The sequence below is a fragment of the Hoplias malabaricus genome, chromosome Y, assembly GCF_029633855.1.
Source record: "Hoplias malabaricus isolate fHopMal1 chromosome Y, fHopMal1.hap1, whole genome shotgun sequence".
NCBI classification, from domain to species: Eukaryota; Metazoa; Chordata; class Actinopteri; order Characiformes; family Erythrinidae; genus Hoplias; species Hoplias malabaricus.
In genome coordinates, this window is record NC_089820.1 from 2809003 (window position 1) to 2834006 (window position 25004).

The 25004-nt window shown below is 37.0% G+C and overlaps 1 protein-coding gene across 9 annotated transcripts in view; it reads left to right on the forward strand.

Moving 5' to 3' along the window:
• The window catches only part of LOC136678074 (ankyrin-1-like), a 153520-nt gene that overhangs the window by 58684 nt on the left and 69832 nt on the right, over window positions 1–25004 (forward strand). For 7 of the 9 annotated variants that reach the window (XR_010796459.1, XR_010796461.1, XR_010796460.1 and 4 more), the window contains exons 2-3: window positions 4722–4814; window positions 23146–23247. Coding sequence is in view for 3 of the 9 variants with exons in the window: in XM_066655896.1 (XP_066511993.1) it covers window positions 4722–4814; window positions 23146–23247 (195 nt within the window). In the remaining 6 variants the exon portion in view is untranslated. Of the gene's footprint in view, window positions 1–4721; window positions 4815–14675; window positions 14898–23145; window positions 23248–25004 lie in introns of those variants that run through there. The other 2 variants (XR_010796464.1, XR_010796463.1) reach the window with 2 other exon arrangements.

The following is a 25004-nucleotide window of genomic DNA, read 5'->3' on the forward strand; positions in this document are numbered from 1 at the left end:
TGGAGTCCTTGTAGTCTAGACAAAACTTTGGGGTTATTTTTAGGGCTAACTTTTATCTAACTCCAAAGACAAAATGCATCAGTGTTAAAGTACTATTTTATTAATTTCAGTTATCCAATTCTCAACGGAACATTTATTCTGATGTATTCTGAAGCATTCATAATGTGTGTTTCAGAATGTACACTACAAATATACTTCAAGGGACACCTCAGTTGTAAAATGCAGACAGGGTAGATCTTAATCTGGTCGCTAGTTTAGCTTCATGATGTCTCCTCATGTGGGGAATTACACTGTAAAAGTATCTCCTGAATGAAATGTGTGTGTGTGTGTGTGAGAATGAGAATGAGATAGAAGGGAGAGGGTAATTTTGGCTTTTTGGTCTCTGGGGATTACAGGTACTGTGCAACTGATATTCCCAATCCTCAGTGCTGCAGTTGCAACCTTGTACAGGATGATGAATGAGCAATAGATTAATATTGAAATGCAACTCTTTTTCTGGCTCAGATAGCACAATGGCTTGTGTCCTCCAGAGTAGCCAGCTGCAACACTGTTGAACTTTGTCATTTTTTACAATAAAAAGCTTCATTTTACTGTTTAGCTTGGGCCATATACTAAAAAAACTACTGAAATATTATATAAATTGTATGGAGGGTGATGTCTGTGTATGGAGGAGGAATATCTTTGCAATGTGAGTACATGGTATTAAGACTAGTTGTGTCAAAGCAGCTTTACAGAGAGGTATACAGGCAGTGTGTATGCATGCACAGAGAGATGCATTTGGAACACCTAACTTGTGCTTTCCTCTGTTCTGTTTCTTTTTACATTTTACATTTTACACACAGCAAAATGTCAAAATAAAGTCAAAGTAAACAGATATTGTAAAGCAACTCTCGGTTTGTGATTGTCATAAGAAGTTACGGTTTCTGTAGGATGGTAATTGTGTACATGCATATTTATTTGCATAATTATATAGCTTGATGCTCTGAGTACAAATGTCTTTATGTCTGTTAGGTTGACCACACCTGATGTACTCTATTAAAAGCAGAGGTTCTTAAATGGGGACTTAAATTCGGGACTTATATGCAGAACATTTGGTGGCACAGTGGCGCAGCAAGTAGTGTTGCTGTCACACAGCTCCAGGGTCCTGGGGTAGTGGGTCTGAGCCCTGCTCCGGGTGACTGTGAGGAGGTTTGTGTCTTCTCCCCGTGTCTGTATGGGTTTCCTCCGGGTGCTCCAGTTTCCTCCCATGGTCCAAAAAAACACACATTGGTAGGTGAACTGTCTACCTATTTGTAAGTTTGTGTCGCTTTGCACCCAGACCCACCATGACACAGAACTGGATAAGTGGTTACGGACAATGAATGAACGAATGCAGAACATTTCTATTTAACAATCTATTATTTTATGTGGACGTCCTTTAAACATTAGAAAGGTTCTTTGAACTTGCTCATCTCATTTGCAAACCTAGTTCTACATCTACCTTTAAAGACAAAAGATAACATTCTATAAGACAAATGTTTCTTATTTGGGCCAAAATAAATTAAAGTAAAGAAAGTTTCTTTCCCTATGTGAAGCTCTAATGGTTTGGCATAGGATATTTTACATCATATCTTGTGTATAATTAAAAAATAATTATTTTGGCAGTTATCTGCTACACTCTTCCAATTACTGTAAAGATCCAACTAAAAAATGAACACTGACCACACAGTATCTGAGTGGTGAACCATTCTCAGCACAGTACTGATTACAGCACAACAGAGGCGTGGCAGTGTGTGCTCCTATATCCAGCCAGCAGTGATCCTGTGGTCAGACAGTGACCATTACAAAATGGCAAGAGCAGTGGTTTGCAAAACATTCCTTAGGGGCCACTGGACATCCTTGCATAATCCCTGTGTGTTGGCAGTTGAGACTGAGCAACACTGTGGACATCAGAGGGGCCCTGTGGACTGATTTAAGGACCACTGAGTAACTCAAATTGTGCATTGGAAAAAGAGGAGCTGAAAGGCAGTACTGTTATACTTACTGCAGATGGTATGTAAGAGTCTATGAAATCTAATTCCATCCATATGCAGGGGTTTGGGAGCTCCCCATGTAAAACTAATCACATCCCAGTAAAAAAAACTTAATTCCACATTTCATATGCTGTCCATCCTTGAAGCCAGTTAAACAGTCCTAGTATGTTTCCTTTGTAATAAAACATGAAACAATATGCATTAAACCGATTTAGAGAAGCATATTTATAAAAAATGTATAAGAATATATCTCAGTAATGATAAAATAATATCAACTGGCCCATTTCTACCTACATAGCGGGTGCAGCTGTGAAAGTGGCCAGTTGCATTAGGACTAAGTGTGTTATAAACTAGCAGCTTGGTGTAGAAATGCTAGAATGGGAATCCATTGTCCAGCAAGCAGCATTGCAATAGCCAATTCCAAAGCTAAATTGCAATCCTCTCAAGGGACTCTGGAGAAAACGTTAGAGGCAAAATGTGGAACCTTTCATGCTAACCCCTTTTGTTGAGGTTATCAGTGGTTAGAAAAGCAATGCTAAAGACTCCTTGACAAGAGTGATGATTAAGTAACCAAGGGTAATTATTGGAAATAAGCCTTTTTTTTCAAAGGCTCAATTTTTCTGCCTGTTCAGGATTGTTAAAGCTCTTGTGTGGGATTCTCCAGTCGTGCGTTTCGAGCACCTATTGCAGGCTCTGTGTTATTTTTGTGTAGTTGTAAACCGTTTCCATACAAATTAAAAGTAATCAAGTTTTTGATTTTTGGGTTTTTTGTTTTTTTTCAATTGGATCAGCACCTGCGTGTAGTTCCCCAGACCTCCACCCACAAACCACCCCCCGCTTCTTTCACCCACAGCTTCTGCCCGGCTAATCTGTAATCCAGTTACAATAAAAATCTGACACGCTTTGCAAATCATCTCAAACACCGCAGCGGGATGCAATCTGTATCTAAGTGCCTCTCTCTCTCTCTCTCTCTCTCTCTCTTTTTAACACACACACACACACACACACACACGGCATACTGCCTTCCAGTCTCCCTCTTGTTCTTTCCTTTTCTTGTCATTTTGCTTCTAATACTGTGCACACAACAAAAAGAGCAGATGTCCTGTTGTCCTAGTTGACCGTCATTGTTCTTTGTCTTTGTATATGCAGTCAGCAGCAGCATAGGCTACTCTATTGTGTCATTAATATTAGTAGTTGTGTCATACTAAAGTTTTTATTTTTTCAGTTTTTACAAGGGTTACTAAGGACAATGGTGTTTCATGAATTCGGGTCCATGCAGCAAATGTTGTTGTTGCTGTTCTGTTTACTGATAAATTTTTTTCACTAATGGGCCACAGTATAATCATCAAATTAGGAATGACTAAAACAAACTTTTTTGGTTTGTTTACCAGTATTAACAGATGAAAACAATGGCTTTCTCATTGTTTGTACTCAGCGGCTGATAAATTACTACATGTCATATGTCAGCTGTATACTGTGTGTTTCTGTGTGTGTGTGTGTGTGTATTTGTAAATCTGTTTTTATTATAAAGGCCTTTTTATTTATAAAATGTTGGCTTAATATTGTATGAAAAGTGGGCTAGCTACAGTCTGGCACAAGTTGCAGCTCACTGAGCCTGAAACAAGGACCTGGGAGTTCATATTGATCGCATTAGTCTCAAGAGTGCTTCTCAAGAAATCTGTTCACACTCTTTCTCTGACCAGTGGCATATGATGTTGATCAGTTTTTACTGTGAATGACCAAAGACTAACTTTCAATCTCAATTTCAGCACAAAGAAGGAGGAAGACGGTGACTGGGATGCGACGCAAAGGGATGCTTCCTCCCTTCTTTGTCCCTTTTCTCTGCTACACATCTTTCCCTTCATTGTAATCCTGTAACCATGATTATGCATCTCCTCCGTATTTTTCCCTCCTCTTTCTTGCCCTGACTGAAGAGTAAAGAGTAGGTTCCATGCTATCTTCCTCCCTATAAATGCATACAAATTCAGTATTTCATATTTTTCAATATTTTATGATTGCAGTTTTCATAAGCACTTGCTCATAATAAGACAATATTGACAATTACAGCTAGGCAGGGCATTTATTTTTGTGGTTTTTCTCTCAAAAGTAATATATTAACCTAAATTATCTACATTTAATAGTCTCTGCTAACTGACCTATCCATGCTAAGCCTGCAAATCCAGGCAACTGTGCTTTTTTTAAAAGTAATTATTGTTCAGCTCTAAAAGCTTGATGAAATAAAATTGCATGTGTAATTTCAGGGATAAACCTTTTCCTGGTAGGCTAAAATGTTTTGCTAGCTAGCTAAGTTTTGTCTGATTTGTCTGATTATTGATGAAGCAGAAAGCAACATGTTATTAGGCTTTAGTATATCCAATTTAGCATCAGAAGCTATTAAAAAAACTTCTTATAACAGCATGGATAGGTAAATTCTTCTTCAACATAAACAACATTTAGTATACAAGACAAATATAGAGGTTTCAGAAATTACTGGACAAAATGCCATAAACATCAGCCTTCCTCACAAACTGGGCAGCCATAACAAGTCCAGAAATTTCTGAACACCTAAAATGGAGAAGTAGGAAGTAAGCTGGAACACTCAATTTTAGTCATTCAGACAGGCCCAGTCCCTACTTTCACCCTCTTTTGACCCTCTAACCTGTTAAGATTTAATGGCCCTCCTGTTTTTATGTCGTGTGTCCTTTTTAGGCCCACGCTGTTCACCGCTGGCTAATCGATCAGGACAATAGTGTGAGCTCTGAGCTGCCGGATGGCCAGGGAGTGTGGCACTATGATGAAACAGTAAATATCTGCAACACGTACATCTATTTTTCTCCTTTTTTCTCTATATATTTCTCTATCAACACATATCTCTATGCCCCATTGTGTATCTGTCTCTAGATACGCTTTTGTCGTTGTTAGTGTTCTTTTGTTGTGGGTTTTTTTAATGTGCACTTTTTTTTTGCTTTCGTACAGTTTCTGTACGTAGCTGTGGTTTTCTTTAAAAGTTCATTGTTGCTGTTGTGCTAGTTGGCTGGCTGATTTTACTAACAGTAGATGTGGTCATAGTTTCAAGCCAGACAATTTGTTTTCTTGCCATTTCGTCAGTTTCACTTGGTGGTATTTATGGAACAAATTCAGTTGTCTGATTTTGTTGCGGCTTCAGTTTTGGTTTTCGTGACGTGAGTGTGTTTTGGTTTCATTTTTATTAATTTCAGATTTAAAAGAAGTGTACTCACAGCATTAACAAAAAGAGTCCACGGGCAAAATAGTATGCTTAACCATAATAGATTAGCTTTGCATTCTTATTTATACAAAAGATCTGAAATAAATAGCATTGTGTAATGAATGTTCATAATGAGTCAAGTTAGGGTAACTACACACACTGACCTATTTTTCCTGTGGGTTCTTCATAACTCAAATGTGCTGCCCTCTAATTACACTGACATATTATAATGTTGTTTTGTGAGAATACATTTGATTCTAAACACTAGTGCATGCACTGATGTTTGTTGTTCATCCACTATCCACATTCTTTTGTGTTGTGTTGTGCATAGAGTGAGCTGAATCTGAGTGGTGAGTGGGGTTCAGTTTAATTTGATGTTCCTCTTTGGTGTTTCATTGTGTTGTGATTCTGTCACTATGTGTTTTCATTCCATATTGTGAGTGTGCGTGTTTGTTGTGTCTGTTTCATGTGTGTTTTGGTGTTGACCTTATGTCTTCACTTTGAATTTGACTTTGTTGTGTCTTGTCAGTGAACAACTCTGGTAAGTGTGGAATTTTCGCATTTAGGATGTTTTTACAATAGGGGAAGTGTGTTATTGCATTTTTATCCTTATCTTAATGATAGAAGCGGCAATAATAAATTAAATTTTACTAGGTAATATTCATGTAAATAGTTTTCAACTTTTGACCACTTGCATATTTGGTCTCTGAAGCTAAGAGGGTAATATAACTAATACATAATGGATACATAGATTTGTTATCATAGTGCAAATCACATGGATGTGTTCATCACATATTCGATTGAAAACTTTATGGCATATTTGTGGGTTATAAAACTGGAGGATGGACAAAATTCAGGCTTCAGCATAGCTGATATTTATGTTTGGCTTTTTTTTTATTTAAAAACTTCATATCGTAGTATCAGAAACCACATTATCGAGATTCTTTTTTTAAATTAGTGGTTACTGTGTAATTATATTTATAGTGATCGTATAATATATTACTTTACATCTACATTATCCACGAAGCTTCAGCACAAAACGTACTGAAGAAACACACTTTGGACACATTGCTCTCGACTTATTAAGTACATTTGTCCTAATGAAACGTTTAAATGTAAGGTGTAGCTTTTTGGATGAGTCAGTGGCGCTCATCAAAGATGGATATGATTAAATCTGATCGTTAAATGAGCACATGCTATTTTTTCACCAATGGTTTTGATTATCTTTGGCATAACTTTGACCAAATTTATATCTGTGAATCAAATGCTTAATTTCCAGTTAAATAATCAAATGATGATGATGATGATGATGATGATGATGATTATTATTATTATCACCAGATTTTATTTCTAGTCATCATTGTTTTACAGTATAAAGTGTGCTCAAATTGGGGAGGAGTGCATTTACTGCTTATATTCAGTCTCCGCCTATGAGCACATCTTCATAGGCTCACAACCCTCTGAATTCCAACTTTTCATTGTCTCACTATCTACAATATCTTTTGCTTGATTTCACACACTAAAACTGATTCACTAACTGCACTCAAATCTCTGCTTGTTTACATGTCATGCAGTAGTTTCATGAATCAGACGATGATTTTTGTTTTTTACGTCATTACGGTCAAGGTAAAATCTGTACTCATTATTATGCAACTTTGATGAATAATGGCTTTTTTTTACTTCAAAGAACTCATTAAAGGCCTGTCAAAATACACTCATCCATGAATATCACATTAGAAACATTCAGCAACATTCAGGGGTCACAGGTTTTGTAGCAACCAAGTTTACTATCCAGTCATTTACATGCATTGAGCAAGGAAAAAGTGATTCTCAGTTGTAGAGCATAAAGTGCATATGTCTGTATCTTCATAAGAGACGTAAAGTATATCCAAGTTCTTAGATATCTGCTTTTTATTCTGTGATTCCTGTCATTTTTCTCTAGGTGTGGTGTTGCCTTCCTTTCGGAAGGAAATAAATATGTATATAATCTCAGGGGCTATATGTCATTTAGTTCCCTTTTTTTTAAAGTTCAACTTTTGAGATAGAGCATCCTAAAGTTTAGATCAGAAATGTTTACTGGCGCAAAGCCATGGAACACATTTTAGGAGAAGGTTTTTTTTTGTTTTTTTTTTAAGGACCCATTGTTGTAAATGAGAATAATTTAGGAAATGTAAGAGTGAATTTTGTATTCGGTCATAAGAATTTATTAAGATCAATAATTATTGCTGTTGTGTTTTGTCCTAGTTACATATAATACCGATAAGCAATAACATTAAAATGATGTCCTTGTCCATTAGCTTCACTTACCATAGGTGCACTTTGTTGTGCATGTGTTGATCTGCATTCTTTGTTAGCCCACTTTCATCCTGTTCTCCAGTTCTTAGGACCTCCAAAGGACCCTCAGAGCACAGGTATGATTTGGGTAGTGACACTGACATGTTGATGTGTTAGTGTGTGTGTTGTGCTGGTACACAGCAAATTCACCAGTGTTAAATCAACACTATTAGTGTTAAATTAACACTGAGAGTGTTGACAAGTTTACATTTTTACATTAATGGTGTTGATTTAACACTGGTGGACCAGACACAGCAGTGCTGCTGGAGTTTTTAACTCTGACAGAAAAAAATACATTTTTGGTCCAACTTATCAATTAATTTTTGGACACAGGAGCTCATGCTCTGTTGCTGCACAGTTGCCCTCTAGTCCTTCATCAGTGGACACAGAATGCTTTTGGTTGGATAGTTTTGGTTGGTGTTCTATTCTTTGTTTAGTAGAAACACTGATGGTTTTAAAAACTCCAGTAGCACTGCTGTATCTGACCAGACCAACACACACTAACAGACCACCACCACAGCAATGTCAATGCAGTACTGTGAATTATCTGGCACCGAAATCACACCTGCTCTGTGGTAGTCAATTGGGGGTCAACACCACTAAGGAACTGGGCAAAAGGGGGCAAACAAAGTAAAGCAACAGAGAAACTGCAGTCTGTAAATGTAGAGCGACTAAAGTGCTCCTAGGTGATAAGTACAGCTGATATGGTAGGTAGGTATATTGGTGTGATTATATTATTATGGTATATTATAAATAATTAAAAAAAAAGTTAGGATACAGTTAAGATACAACAAGAAATATTTGATCTCAACAAGTGTGTAGCAGCAGAGTACTAGAGTTACAAGGTCCTTGATTTAGGGCTATTACATAGCTTGCTTGTATGTTAAAAATCATTCTGTTAGCTAAACATAGGCAAAATAAAACTGGACTTGTATTTTTTATTCAACAACGGAGTGCCCATGAGGAAAGGCAAGGACAAGCCCATGTCACAGCACTTCCTCAATAATTTGTGCCCCTTAGTACACTCCAAACTTAAATTTAATTCAAATAAATTATAACAACTCAATTAAACACAAAGCATAATGGGGTTATTCTCCTGAAGGTGCATGAACTCAGTGGAATCTGCACAATCAAGTTTTACAACACCCAAAATGCTTGAATGAGTCCCTCCCTTTAACCAGAGATCATTACTACTAACAAGTTAACACTAACCACTTAGCAGTTTATACAGTAAATCAAATCAAATCAAATTTTTTTACATGTGAAAATATTAAACATTTTACACATTGGAAACAGATGCAAATAAATTACATTCAGATTGAAGCAAATTTAGCCCTCCCAATGCACTGTGCAGTATAATAATATTACCTTACATACATCACAAATATTTAAAATATGCTTTAATGAGGCAAAAATGTACTTTTCTTTATTTTTGCACAATGCTCATTTTTTTGATTAAGCTATAAAATGTTAAATATTATACATTTTATCATCTGCAAGGTAATAAAGCCCCTGAGCACCGGGCAGTCTCCAGTCATTCCCAGAACAGTAGAATTTGAAACTGCAGCAAAGAAGAACAAACTGCTAATATCCTTAATGTCAAAAGAAACTTTGGACCACCAATGTCAACAAATATATACTCATATGCTGTATAATATGTTAATAAACGGACTAGTAAAATGGTGTAATTCTAGGAAGTCCAATTTACACAAATCTAGTTTAAAGTCAAATTTTTTTTGTGTTACATACTGTACGTATGCAGTTGGTATTAAAAGAACACTTCTTCTACAATCAGGTTGTCTGTGACAATATATTTATTTACTTTTATATCACCTAAATCTGTGCAGGTGGACAACAGAAAAACTGCACAGATGTCCACTGGAGGTTTGCTTACAACAAGGAAATTAATTTCTCAGCAAATATACATGGGAAACATCAGACAGTTTATCTTATTATCAAATTAATTTTAGTACTTTGCAGACATCTGGTGCATAGTGGCCTTTACAAGCATTCATATAAATAGAGTCCAATGCACTTGGTTTCTAGAAATAAATCTGTAGGCAGATGTAGCTAGAGTAGCATTGGGTACAATAAAGACATTTTTAATTATTTTAAAAACAATTTAATTGGAGTAGAAACAGCAGCTCTAAAAACTAGATACATGAGTAACTAATAGAACTCAAGTGGAACGGCTTAAGGTCAACATGAACTGTGGGCCATTTTAATTCCTTAACATGATATATGTCCAAGGGAAACGATGCATTTGGGTTGGATATGGGTATGACATGGTTTAATTCATTTAGCTGACATGATCACACATCAGAAGGTGTTTTACAGGAAGAAAAATGTCCTTGATTAAAGATTAAGAAGTTGACAATGAAAAATAATGAAATTAACAATAAAATCGATGAGTACCTGCGTATGAATATAAAAATATATCAACACATACTTGAGGGAACTAAAACACATATCATTAGTTTACCTAAGTATATCTACATGAGTGATTTAAAATACTACTCTGAAGTCTCTATTGAAATGCTTGTGGGTTAAAACCACAGAAACCAGGATCCAGTTTAACAGATTAAACAAACATTGCAATAGTTTCTAGCTTCTGATACAGTAAAATTAGTCTTGTAGGCATTACTACTTAAATGACCACAATTCTCCAATTGCCAACACGCCATCTAGACTTTAGTCAAAGACCAAAAATAGTTCCAGTGCGTGTGTGTGTGCAAAACATAGTTGTTATTCAAAATTCAAACTTTCTTCCACATTTTTGTTGTTTTATTATTAGAAATATCATTTTATTTAACAAATATAACCTAAAAGTTAAGTCGTTTGAAAATGAAAAGAGAAAAGAATTTATTTGTCACTGCATTCATCATGAGTTCCATCAAGGAAAAAGCACTGGCAAAGCACAGATTTGTTTTGCTCTTGGGGATAATATTGTGTCCAAAAATATGTTTAGATGATTTGAATATTGAGATTTTGATGTTAGCATTTGTGAACGTAGTGTATTAATAGTTGTCTTTTAATGAGTTGCCATAAAATTACAAAAGAGAACGTTTGATTTTTTAAAATTACAATTATGTTATACCAAATACTAGTACAAAAACATATTTGTACACCTAATGTATTCATGTGTATAAATAAAATGAAGGACATTATGAAAAGATATTACAATATCAACTGATATTCAGTGTAAAATGCAAGTTAAAATGTCATGGCGCAAAATAGTGGCTAGATTTCTATGTATAACTGGACATATCTGGACATTGACCTGGACTTCTGAACATTTGGAGATAAATGCTTAAAATAGTTCTGTCGAAAGGAAAACTAAATAAAACTGTATTTGAATTACAGAGAAAAGCACCCATACATAATCTAAATACATAAATTATCCCCTTGGAACCAGAAAGTTCTTGACATTTTGGACTGTAGAAAACAAACTGGTTTCAAAGTCAAACTCTATTAGCTCAATATCTCAAAACCACACAGAATTCAGACAGAACTGTATTTTCAATGGAGCAAAATTTAAAGCAGAATAAATATGTCATAGATGTAAGATGTCATAAAAGATGTAATCACAAGACTTAAATCAATTCTGACATTTTTTCCTCCCTCATCTTTGTTGCTTAAGGGTGTAGAATTAGCATGGATGGAGGTGACGTGTCCCCATCAATATCTAGTGATTATTGAATTGTACCCACCAATAATTTAATCCCCTCCAAAAAAAAATTAAAAATCTGTCAACGTCTCATTAAACTGAAAGTACAGATATGGTTAAATCACGTTCTCTACTTGAGTCCTACCTCCCCTTAACACATAAAGCCAATGTGATTGGCTTTTTTGTAGATAAGAGTGCAAGACAAAGAACCCACAAATATTTCCCCATAAATGTACTTGCCTTAATATACTAAAATAAACAAAGGAAAGGAAGGGTTAAAAAGGGTGTTTTGAAGTGCCATGTTGCAGCAGACCTCACGTGGATGGCCCACACCACGGAAGCGCTTGCTGCACACGCTACACTGCACATACGGGCCACTAGGAGGTGCTCTGCAATACAGGCTGGGTTAAGTTCCATTGCTTTAAAAGACTAGAAATCAGTTTCAGAATTTTCTCATAAATATTCCTCATTTATGGTATTTTTCATTTTCAAGTTAAGTTAAATTCAGTTTATTTATTTATTTATAGAGCTGTTTTCCATCTAGTTTTTTCCCACATTCCCGGTCCTAGTCCCAAGTGAGCATCGCTCAGGCAACAGTGGACCGAAAAACTCCCTCAGAGCATCAGGAAGAAACCACAAAAAAACAAGACTCAAAAGGGAAACCCATCCTCCTCTTAGTGACACAAGAATTAAACAAGAGCAATATATAAACAAAGTGTAGTGTATAAGCATAGACCAGTATGAGAGTGTTAAGCACAGTGAGAGGCATGTGAACACTCCAGCACCTGCAGATATCTTCTTTGTGTTTCATGGTACATAGCTAAAAGTGAAAAAAAAAATCTCCTAATGCTTTAAAAGTGTTTTAGAGGTTTACTGCATCTATTTCCACTTACTCCTTCACCACTCACCTGCAGCTTCAAAACTCTCAGGTTGCCTCCTTAGGTTTATGAAGCAAGAAATCCTGACTGTTTGAAGTCATCAGCTAGAAAACACCACAGTTTAAAAGAAAATTCATGATTTCACACATGATACTTCCACACATGAAAAATTCCTCTTTATCCATTGCAAAGAAATGTGTTGATTGCTTTGTAAGGCAATAAGTCCTAATTAGCATATGCCAATCAGTCTGAGCCCATCATATCTAATCAGATTGAGACACTCTTGGATGGCTACAGTGATGTCATTTGATATGGCCCCCAGAATATTATTATATATATTTTTAGATATATTTTCTCTTATTAATAAATAGAAATTCTATATATATATTTTTTTGTGTGTTTTTATATAATGCGAAACATAGAAATGTGTTTATATTTTGTTATTGTGTGACTGCACCACTAATAGAGTCACTTAATATAAAATGGGACTGGAAATATTTATTTATTAAGTTACATCAAATAAAATCCCATTGAGGTTACTTCAAAAGCTAGCCGACAGTTAAAGTGTAGCAGGTATATATGTCATAAAGTAATAATATACATGACTATTGACTCCCAGTAGTCACCAACAGCGTTGCATATGTATACCAGTTATGAGCTAATTGCAAAAATGGACCATAACATTTGGTTACACACAGACAATGGGAGTTTGAGAGGTATGACTATTTTTTTAAGTCATGGCAATATGCTTCATATATACTGGCCATTTATTATTGCAAACAGTTTAAAAGCATACACCTCTATATCTCTCTGAATACTAGTGATTTGTGTAAATGAAATACTAGCTTTGCATTACTTTTTACCCCTCGGTCCACAAACATTACACTTTGGCCACCCCCAAGTCATCAAAAATCCACAAAAATGCAGGATGTTTAAAGGCTCAGAAGCATCTGGTAGTACTGCTGAGTGGAAGGCAAAAATGTCTTAGCTACTGTCATGATTAATTGGTCATGAAGGCTTTGGGCATATTTAGTGTCTCCATTTTCTACATTAGCCCTGTGAAGGACTGGCGCCCCCTCCAGGGTGTATTCCCGCCTTGCGCCCAGTGATTCCAGGTGAGCTCTGGACCCACCGCGACCCTGAATTGGATAAGCGGTTACAGATAATGAATGAATGAATGAATTTTCTACATTATATTTAACCCTCAAACTATTTGTAATCAAGTTATTGGGAAAGAAATCCTTACTGGCTCTGTTATCAAAATCATTGTGATGCTCTGCAGTCCTGAGCCTTGGGTAGCAATGACAGAGGCTCCATTCCCATTACTACAGTCTCTATTCTTGCTACTCTGGACTCAGCACCGCAGAAACTGCTGTATGTAACTTTTGGAGGTGGGTAAGTAACAACACCCCCTCCTATTGATTTCAGGACAGTAGAGTAATATTGAATTACACTCTGCAACTGTTGGGAAGTCCAGGAGCAAGTATTCCAACATCTTACCTTGTGTTTCTTTAATGAAACTGAATTACATAAACAATTTTTTTAATTTATTTTTTTTTATAAAATGAGTAAATAAATCAGCTATAAAATAGCTTTTATATTGTCAGTCCAAAAATGACTGAACATCAGTCCTAAATATGAAAGGGGCTTAGTTTCCTCCTAAGATGTTCCTCATTCAGTTTGAGGTGACTCATGACTCATTGTATGCTCTACAGTGGAAATGAATGGAATCGCCATGGCGATTTGCAGCTTTTTTTTTACCAGTGACTTCTACTGGCCTTCCATGACCTTCATCATGACTGCTTCTGAAGCTTCCCTTACTAAAATGTCTCCCCTTTTGATTTCTTCATGGATACACTGTTATTCTTCCCGCTGTCTAGCCTCTCTGAGCTGTGCTCCTCCACTCTCCTCTCATCTAAAACACGTTTACTTGGGTGCATGCCTTTGGCAGGGATGTGCTTTTCCCAGCGTTGGCCAGGAGAGGAGAAAGCAAGGGGGCCTTTTTAGCCAGGGAGTGACGGATCTTTTATTAAAAGAGGCTGGGCCCCCTCATACACACACACAGACGCACACATGCACACCCACACTCACACGCACCCGCCCTATCCTTGTCTGGCCCTTTGTCATCAGCCTTGGTACGGCTGAAGCCCCCCACCAAACCACCCCCCCTGCTGTGAGCTTTGTCACTGTAAGTCCTAGTGCCGACTGAAAGCGTGCAGAATCCTCAAAACACACACACACACATAAATACACACACACACACACACTACTTTCCCATTTTTTTTCCCACAGACACTTTCTCCATGGCATTCAGAGTAAGTCCTTTGCTTGTCAGAATGCATAGAGTAGGGCTGTGGAGACTTTAGGAGACATTAGGGAACAGGCAACAGAGAGAGACAGAAAAGACAAATAGATAGAGTGAGAGAGTGAGAGGAGGAATGAGAGAAGAAGAGTAAAGCAGGCGTCGTAAGCCATTATCATGATTTGGGTGAAAAATGTGTTTGTGTTGATACACACAGCATTCCGCTAGAGATAAACTCTTTGGCCTCATCACCCCCTACCCCACCCACCTGCCTCCTTACAAGTGCTGCTTACTCAAGTGTGTGTGAGTGGGTGTGTGTGTGTTGGGGGGACCTACAGCCCTGCACTCAGTCCCTTGCACCCAAAAAGTCAGTGTATCACAGCAACGGGACGAGAAAGAAGCAAAGCAGCAGAGGGAGAGAGAGTTGCAGAGAGGAGGCAGGTGAACAGGCATGCCATCCAAGATGGTTACTTGGGGAGTGAGTAAAAAATTATTTTTCTGTTTTAACCTTATTAGTAGTTAATTTGGCACATTTAGCCATGGCGACATAAAATGGAGGCAAGTCCAATAAAAGGATTCAAAAGAGCCCTTTTGAAAGCTGTAAAGTATATATTTTAGAAATACTCAATAACCATTCTAAACCTTTTAGGGGATATACAGTTACAAGTAAAATATTTAATACATATAATACAAGCATTACATTCTGCGGAGATGCTTTAAACTTTAAAGTTTAAATTACACATCTCAATTACTAAAACTATTCCATTAAAAGATCTTTAGGGAAGTAAAAGTAGGTGGTAACGGATGTAAACTTAATGGCAACACAGATGGTTATGTAAAGTAAAATAGAGTATGTGCATTTTATACACTCCTGTAATATGTAAATCAACATTACATATGTACAACATCGAATGGGGAACGATAAGACAAACCAACACTGTCTAAAGAAATACCTGTTTCACAAAAATATTAACTTTACAGGAGAAGGAATAAACCTATGTAACTTCAGTAGTTAAGTCAATGTAAAAAAATTAATTTTGGAGCATTTTAATTGGTCCATTCATCATGAGACTTGTGTGTGAATGACAGCTGCTGTGTGACAACAAAGTAGATACAGGTTTTAATTTGAACAGCAACAATATACAACAATATACAATGACAAGGAGAGACCCACAACAGTCCAAATAAAGCAGGTCATAAAAGCATAAATCACAGAGAAAAACACATGTGTAAAATAGGGCCAAATGATTTATTCCCCTGATTAGGTCTTTTGAACTACATTTATTGGAAGTTACAAGCCGATAAATTCTCTTTAAGTCTTAAATGAATGTCTCTCTCTTCTAATTATCCTTTCAATGAAAATCCATTTCTTCTGTCTATTTACAGTTACATTAAAGCCTTCTCCTTCTTCTTCCAGCATGTTTAATTCCCATGTCAAGATTAAAGAACCAAAAGAAATGTTCCAATGTGGAAATGTGAATAGAAATGTTTTCTTTTTCCTGAGAAGTTACATTTTAGGCAAGGCAAGTTTATTTATAGAGCACCTTTCATACAAAAGCAACTCAAAGTGCTTTACGGAAGATTCAAAAGGTTTTGTTACAACAGTGAGATTGTATAGCCCCTAGTACCTTGCCCGTACAATATGTCTAACAATAAATTTAATTTCCGTTCCAGAGTATAGCACCCCATCTTACTATAATTTCATCTGTGTGTTGAAATCTGCCAAACAGGAAAAAAAAAATAGGAAATAGACTTTTTGAATTCGGTCGTTTGCTGCACATACATGGGCACAAAAGGAGTGTCCCTCTCTATGGCCTTGTGAATTGTACACATTACACTTGTTAAATTGCTTGTGCTTTGAATGCTTTGGGGTTGCCATGGAAAGAAAGGGCTCTTTGTAGAAACTTCTTTATAAAGCTGAACTTCAGCCAGCTTCTCATGATCCTAATCATTATGAAAATAAGAGGAAAACATAGGCACCAAACTATTGGTGAGGGCAGGACGCCATTCAGGAGTTTCTGAATGGCAGAGGTTTTCACTAAAATATGCAGAACGGAATCGTTCAGTTGATTCATTAGGATTTCTGTGCAAATGCCATGAGCATGTTTTAAATCATAGAGTAGTATTGTTTTAACATTTCTTCATTCAGTCCCATTGAGGACGTTTTATCTTTTCAAAAACCCACCTAATGAAGAAGAACAGTAACAAAGCTCAGAGTTGCTCAGACCTTTAGAACAACTTGACAATGTCTCATTTTCAATAATGATGTAGATGCTAGATTGTGAGTTTAATCAAGCCACCAACCCACACTTGATCAAAATAGGCTTCGCTGACTGTCGCTGCAGTGTTCTTAGTTAAAGAATAAAACCTGGACTGATCTCACATAAGTCTAGTTGCCATCACATGGCTCTTTCTTTGCACTTCATAAACATATTGAAAATGAGAAAGCGAATCTAACTTGTCTAGTCTTCTCTGCAGAGCTCCACCCATAGTGTGAGAGAAAGGATGGAAATGAGTGGGGAAGAGTGGGCTAAGAGAGGGAAGTCTGCAGGAGAGGGAGGGGAGCAGAGCATTCATTTTCATTGCAGAGCCAGTAGATGAAAAAAAAAACAACAACTACGAGATGCACCCCAATCCTCTGCAAGAGAAACAAAGACATTATTAAAGCTATGATCCCACATAAAAATTAGGTGAGGAGATTCTAGAGGATGCACACTGTATGTGTTCTACAGTGCAAAATGCAGCACAGTGCTCTTCATTACAGCCTATCCATTAGCCATGTGTCAGCATTACACACGTCTGTGGGGGTATGGTGGAAGAGGGGGCAGAAAGTTTATATCAATAGGTGCAATGCCTCTATCCTGTGGGGATGTGTTGCCGATATTAGCCATTTATTCTTAAACATGGTTGTTTGTGACATACAGGCGTATTTGTTGCATTTTCCTTTGTCTGGTTCTCCCTTCTTCTGTGATCATGTATTCCTTGGTCTTTGTATGTTTAACATAGGTGATTTCTTTATTACTTAAACAGAGAAGAATAGTTTATGCTAGAAAACGTAATCCTCAGAATTCATATGCAGGGAAACAAAGTGAAAAAAATATAATCTTCTGTCTCTATCTCCCACCCTTTGTATCTTTTGCTCTGTCTGTGCCTGTCTCTCTTTCAGTCTCGCTCACTCTGTCTGTCTGTTGTCTCTCATCATTTTTCCTTCTCACCCTCTTGCACTCATATACATGTGTATCACATAACTAGACCTACATGCTCTCAAATACATAAAGAGACACACACTCACACTGTACACGCAAACACACTGCAGTGTGCCTTCTTAGCAGTGATGTCATCCTGTCTGCCGCAGCACTGGTGCACAGAGACGGGAGGAGAGGGAGAGGGGGAGAGAAAGAAGGAGGGAGCATGTCAGAATAAGTAGGATCAGTTTCTAGTTACATATGATCTTGACTGGAGGATTATGACAAGACTAAGTGTGAAGGTCGAGACAGAAGGCAAACACAAAGTGAATTTCTTCAGATCTGTATTTCTGTCATATGATATGATAATGTCTTTATGGAGTCCTATCAGGAATACAAAGGTTGACATTTTTTGACCAATAATTATTCATTATTAGTTGAAATGTTGCATTAAATTTAACAGCAATTTTTTTACCAAATACCTAAATTCAAGAATTAATTGAATTGAGGAGCTGACAACTGTATGTTCATGATTATATGAGCATAGACTTAAAAGTTACCAAAATTACAAGAATATACAATGGTGGGGTAGTAAATTTTGTAGTATAAATATCATTGACCAAACCAGGGCTCTTTGTAGTTCTACATTTACAGATTGTAGTCTGCCTGTTTCTCTGCATGCTTTTTTAGCCCCCTTTTACCCTGTTCATCCCACAGTGATGCTGACATGTTTAAAAACTCCAGCAGCACTACTGTGTCTGATCCACTTGCACAAGCAAAATACTCACACCACCACCACCACCACCATGTCAGTGTCACTGCAGAATTGAGAATGATCCCAAATCTTAACTGCCCTGTAGTATTCCTGTGGATCACTCTCTGAATAATCGAACACCTGATTTTATGCTGAATTAAGTTGCCCCTACAAATAAAAACAGACTTAAAATAATTTCTAAATCAGAAAGATTGCTACTGTTAATATATATTGAGGGTTTAAGTTTTTTAAGCACCATTAAGTACCAATTAATGCTAAAGTGATCCAAGTGGAAAAGTAATTTTGTCAGCTTTGATGTGAGAAAAGCTGTTACTTTTTACAATTAAGATAGAATATTTCTTAAGACTTTGAATTTGAATGGTCAAAGCTAGATTCATCTAATACATTGGAACACTGGAAATGTATCTACATTGAAGGTTTTAGTTGCAGAATTAGGTGCGGTCTACAAGATGGGCTATGCCGTCTTATCATCTAAAGACATACACACTCATGCACTGACGCAAATAAACACACGGACCCTTCGTTCACGAATAAGTGTCTTGAAATCATGCTTCAGCAAAACACGTTACTCAAACCAATATTACATATTTATGATCTACATTATTCAGTACAGCCTCAATCTACTGTGACATGACAAAAAAAAAAAAACAATAAAAACAATACACATGTCTGCTGAATTGCATGTATTCCCAGTATATCTAATACATGAGCTTTAACCAGACACTTTAGTAAACTGTAGGCAATAAGTAAGGCTTATTTTGAGATGTTTTCATTTGAACCCTTACACAGTTTTGAACATAAAAATGTTTCTTGTTTTCCAACCTTGACTGTACAGTTCAAACATAACCATATTGTCCAAGGACAGTGCTGAGAACATAGCTGGGTCTGTGTCAGCATCAGTGCTGCATGACGCAAGCAACACATATCAGAGGGAGATGATCACAGTTTTAGAAGTCAAATTTAAAGTTGTTTGATTAAAAATTGACAGTTTTATACACTTTCTGAAAAAGTATAACAAAAAATTGCGACACATCACAAGCTTCAAGATACTTACTGCTACTAATTAAGTTAGTTGTCATTTATTTTTGTAGATAAAACTGTTACACACTGTCAGAAAACACCTAATATAAGTCTGTTTAAGATATTTAATAATCTTACATGGTTAAAGGAAATAATGTGCTTTACTGTGCTATTTGGTGGGATTATCATTATTTGGTGGCTTCCATTTTTGTTAGCTAATTTCGCACTCTAGCTCTAGTGCTAAACTAAAATCTGACATTCAGACAGCAAATATATCATGACTGATTGAGGAGCAATGAAAATTTTGTTCATTTAATTTTATTCCAATCCATCATTTCAGGCCAAACCAACAAGGCTTATGTGGGCTTTCTTATGGCTCTATGAAACTTCAGGGGGTTAATTGTACACACTACTCTTTTGTTGAGTTTTTTGGCAAGCTCAAAAACTCAAAAGATTCAAATGTGTCTTCTAGTAATACCGTCAAATGAGTCTTAAAGGGAACGTCTATTATTCTGGGGAAACAACTCTAAGGTGGAACAGTATGTTTGAGGGATAATAAATAACCACTGTTGTTTGTATGTTGCTGAAGTTTTACTTGTCTGTAAGTTTTTACTCACTGTTTGAATTACCACAGAAACTCGTTTGTAACTGGAGTTGTTTTTGTAGCACTTTAGGTAAGAGAGAGAGAAAGAGAGAAACTAGCATTCTGGACAGACAGTTTTTCCATTCATTTACAGACACTGGCCGATTTCGAGAGCGCAAACTGACTGTAGAGCTAGCGAATGGTGAGGAAACTTCTGAATTACAATAGTAAACTATGCCTTTAAAGCAACCCACTGATTCAGGAAACCGACTTAATATTACAAAAAAAACTTGATTAGTCAGAAGGCTTCAGAAAACGATGAACGGAACCCCAACAGGCTCCAACATCTTTTAGTGGTTACTAAATGCGAGCTCTTGCTGTGTGGCCATTCATTTGAGTGGGCCCATGCACTATTGTGTTTGTTTGTTTATTGATTTATTTCATTTTATTGTCACCATATGGAAGAGGTGGTGCTCAGCTTAAATAAATTCCTCTAAACCCTACTTCTAGAATTCTATTCATTTCAAGAAGAATACAGTACTGAGGACAAAAGGTGTAACTATCGCTACTCAAGTACTTAGAAACTCAATGCATTTTTTATTATACATACCATTGGACTCAGATACTTAGATTTCAGTTTAGAAGGCATTTTGAATACCAAACATTATTATAATTAAGAAAACTAAATAGTAGCCTCTGTGAGTCACTTGCATGTTAAAGTATGTGAATATAAATTTTAGGTCTTTACTGGTTTACACAACAATATAGTAACTGTGCTTAATTTAGTCTTCTTAGCATCAAACAGCATTATATATTTTATTTACTGAGCATATGTAGCATGTCCATCCAACCAAGAGCAGGTAACATAATGGTGTTGATCAAATGGGCAAATCATATCACTACACACACGCATGAATGGAAATAGTTGTGATGTGAAATTGAAGTAAGTTAAAAAAAAATGGCTTGTATCACGCGGAATTTGCATCCACATAATTTACATAATCCTCTCAGTGTGTAGAGGCCTTAAAGATTTGGGGCCTTCATACAGCATCTCCAGAGAAGGGTAGGTCTCTTTAAAGCACATGGAGCTGATTTGCCAGTGATACAGTGCTCAAAGCTTATTATTCTCTAGATTCATGCATATTCCAATAGGTCATGCAGTGCTGTTGACAAGTGTCCCCCCCGTCCCCCTTAAAAGAACATGCATGCAGACATATGCTTAAAAAAACAGGCTCTTAATGCTTTCCTTTGATCTTTAAAATGTCCATGTGTGTGTGTGTGTGTGGATCTGTTCGTGTGAAACCATATTGGTGTTTGGTGTTTCTTGCTGTGGGGCGTGCATGGCAAACGTTCACTTCCCCAAGACTGCAGGAGTTCTTAAAGCTGTCCGAGGAAAACCTCCCCACAAGATTTGCAGCTTCAGGCTCGTGCAAATAGCCGCTCTTTAATACTGCCACCCCCCTCCTCTCTTTCACCCTCCTGCTCTGTCTCTTTGGCTTAATGTCCAGCAGCTCTCCTGCTCTTGGTCTCTCTCTCTCTGCTGTAATACACCATTCCAGTGACTGCCTGCTAATTTTCCCATTCTCCTTCTCACTGTGCCTCACTTGAGCAATAATACAGTTGATTTCAACGCATAGTAAAGAAGTATTTAAATGAAGGGATGAATGTGCCGTGTATCCACTGTATCCATGTACATAAAGATAGGTGTGAAAGGTAAGTGGGAGATTTAAAAAAAAATAAAACCCTGCATCTGCTAGCTACAACAAAGAAAGGGGAAACATGGACAAGTAAACATTCCATTGACTTTTTCCTAGTAACTAACTATGGATTCCCTCTGTTATCACCACCTGTGCTCGCTTTATTGGCTACTAATATCTCTTCTTTCAGAATGCAGTGCTGTATATCATATTGTATCCATGCTGTATATTCAGTCATTGTGCCTGCGTGAAGATGACTTCCCATGACTCCAGAAAATGGTGATTCAGTACAAAAAAATTACTCAAAATTACTATACACAGTTTACCCCTAATATTGCAACGGCCACTGTCAATTCTCTCAGGTCCACTGGCCACACAAGACCATTTTGTACTTTTGTACTTAAAGACTGGAGTCCATCTGTTGTTTTGAATACTTTGTTAGGTTCCCTTTTTAGGTCCCTGTTCTTCAATGGTCAGGACCAGGTTTGGTTTGGGTGGTGGATCATCCTCAGCAGTGCTGCTGCAGTTTTGTACACTGTATCCAATCACTGTCCACTCTGTTAGACACACCTACCTCATTGGTTCACCTCGTAGATATAAAGTCAGAGACAATAGCTCAGCTGTTGCTGCACGTTTTGTGTTGGTTGTCCTCTAGTCCTTCATCAGTGGACACAGGATGCTGCCCACAGAACACTTTCAATCAGGACGCTGTTGACTGGATGGTTTAGTTGGTGGACTATTCTCAGCCCAGTAGTGATTCCAGCAGCACTGCTTTGTCTGATCCACTGTAGAATTAAAGTGCTCCTCTATGGTCAGTGTAGCTGAGAGAATAGACAGTGAGTGCAGAAACAAGGAATTGGTCATAATGTTTATATTCATCTATAAATATTCTATAAATATCACATTTTCTAAAAACAGGTCAGATTTGCCCCTGACAGGTTTTGCTACAAATCATTTTGGGATATGCTGGATACTGTAAGTAGCACCCAGAACTTTACAGTGTGGATTAGTTTGTTTATTGGCTGTTATGTCTTTAATTTGTGTGATTTTTTTTTTATGTGATGTCTTTACCATAGTCTTTCAGAAATGCATTTCAGGTTGTTCTGAAAGCATCTTGTGTTGTGTTGGTGCACCGTTCTCATGTTTAACACTGTGTCCTGATGTGATAACTGGAGATGATCACATGTTTTAACTGCGATGTGTTAATTTCTTTATTGATTTGTTACTTCTTTTCAACTTTGTGTGATTACAGTGAACACTACTTGTTACGTACTGAGACATCACGTCTTAAATGTTGCACAGATTGTGTCTAATGACTTCAGGGACTCCACACATATGATTCGTCCTTCTATGTTTGTGTTTGTCATTCTGGGGATTGTATGCGATCCCTGAATTATTACATTAGTCCTACAAATAATCTCACTGTCTTCCTCCTACCTTTCTGTATGTCTTTATATCTGTCTCAGGCTGATGTTGCAACCAGTTTCCTACGTGCTGCCCGTTCAGGTAACTTGGACAAGGCTCTGGAACACATCAAGAATGGCATAGACATCAATACAGCTAATCAGGTGAGTGTTGAGGAGTTGTTAAACCATTTCACTCAAACTAAGGGATGGCAATATGGCCACAAAGATATAATATTGCTATACCTGAAGGTGTTTTCACAATATCCATTTATTTTGTGGAGTTATATTAAATACATAAAGGAGAAAATAACATAATGAGCTATCATACATTGGTTGCTGTGGTCTTTGCTTGACATGTATTTTATTCCGTGATTTAAAACTAGTTTCAAACCAATGGTAAAGTAATTCATAACAATAAAGTTTACATCATCTTATTGCCTCTAAATCTCTATGTACATATTACATAATGACTGTAATATGACACCTGTATGTAAAAAATTACCTTGATTTCCCCCCAGGTTTCTAATATTCATCAGCTCCAGATTTAACTCCACAGTACATTTTTTGCTCTATTTGCTGTTAATATTTCAGTGGGTTGCATTGCTGAGAAAGTGCTCTGCTGGAATACTGAAATCCCAGGATTGAATTAAAGGAGTGAGGAGTGCAGTGGAATAAATCAATGCTGAGTCACGGGCCTGTGAATGGATATGACGGTTATTGCGGAGACATAAAGCTACTCTGATATTCAAGCTCCATTTTGCAAATGGGAAATCCAGACCAAGCCAGGTCTGAGTCAGACTCAACTTCAGTCAAACATCTGTCTCAAGTGCTCTCCGTAGTTCCGTAGGACATTCATGCCAGCTATTTGTTTTCAGTAGAAGGTTGTTTGAGGTTGAGCTCAGTTATAGAAGGCGACATGGGTGGCATTTAACTTTGGAAATTTTTGTTTAGTTGGTGGTTGCCTCTGGGTTTCTGCTCACAGAGGTGCATGGGAAAAATAGTTGATGTACATTTGACAACTGTTGGAATCTTTTCAGTTACCTTTAGCATGTTAGCTCATAACTGTAATAGTATCTGAAAAATTATTAATATTAATTTGAAATATGGGCCCAGCTGTGTGTTGGGAGTCACCAGGGACCTGGAGGTTGTGGGTTCAAATCCCGCTCCGGGTGACTGTCTGTGAAGAGTTGTGTGCTCTCCCCGTGTTCGTGTGAGTTTCCTCCGGGTGCTCCGGTTTCCTCCCACAGTCCAAAAACACGTTGGTAGGTGGATTGGTGACTAAAAAGTGTCCATAGGTGTGAGTGTGTGAGTGAATGTGAGCCTTTCTGATTACAACAGAGAAAAATGAAACAAAGATTGTTTATGAAATTCATGGGTTTATTTAGGACTGGAGAATAGGGTTGCGTCAGGAACAGCATCCGGCATAAAAACTGTGTCAGATCGATTGTGCAGATAGTGGTTGATCCGCTGTGGTGACCCCTGACGGAAGGGTGCAGCCAAAAGCATAATAATAAGACTTAAGGGTTGGAGAATATGGCTAAAATGAATATCACTATTTATTTCTTAATTTTGGTCAATACAATATAATCCCAATATTGATATTACCAGTATTAAAGCCACTGCAAAATGTTCAAGAACAAAAAAGGAACTTGATATCACCATCAAATATAAAAGTTTTGGCTTTATTGAGTATATAATATATTATATATTATATTAATATATAACTAAATTTTAAATTGAGTGCGCTGACAGTATTCTGGAATAAACCTCAGTCAGTGACAGATGTTGGAAATAATGTCTACTGAAATATATAAAATGCGTTCAAAAATTATATCATTGTTATTGAAACATTTTATATTGTGATATGCTGTATATTACTATACAGTTATTGTCCAGGCCTAGGTTTATTGTTAAGACCC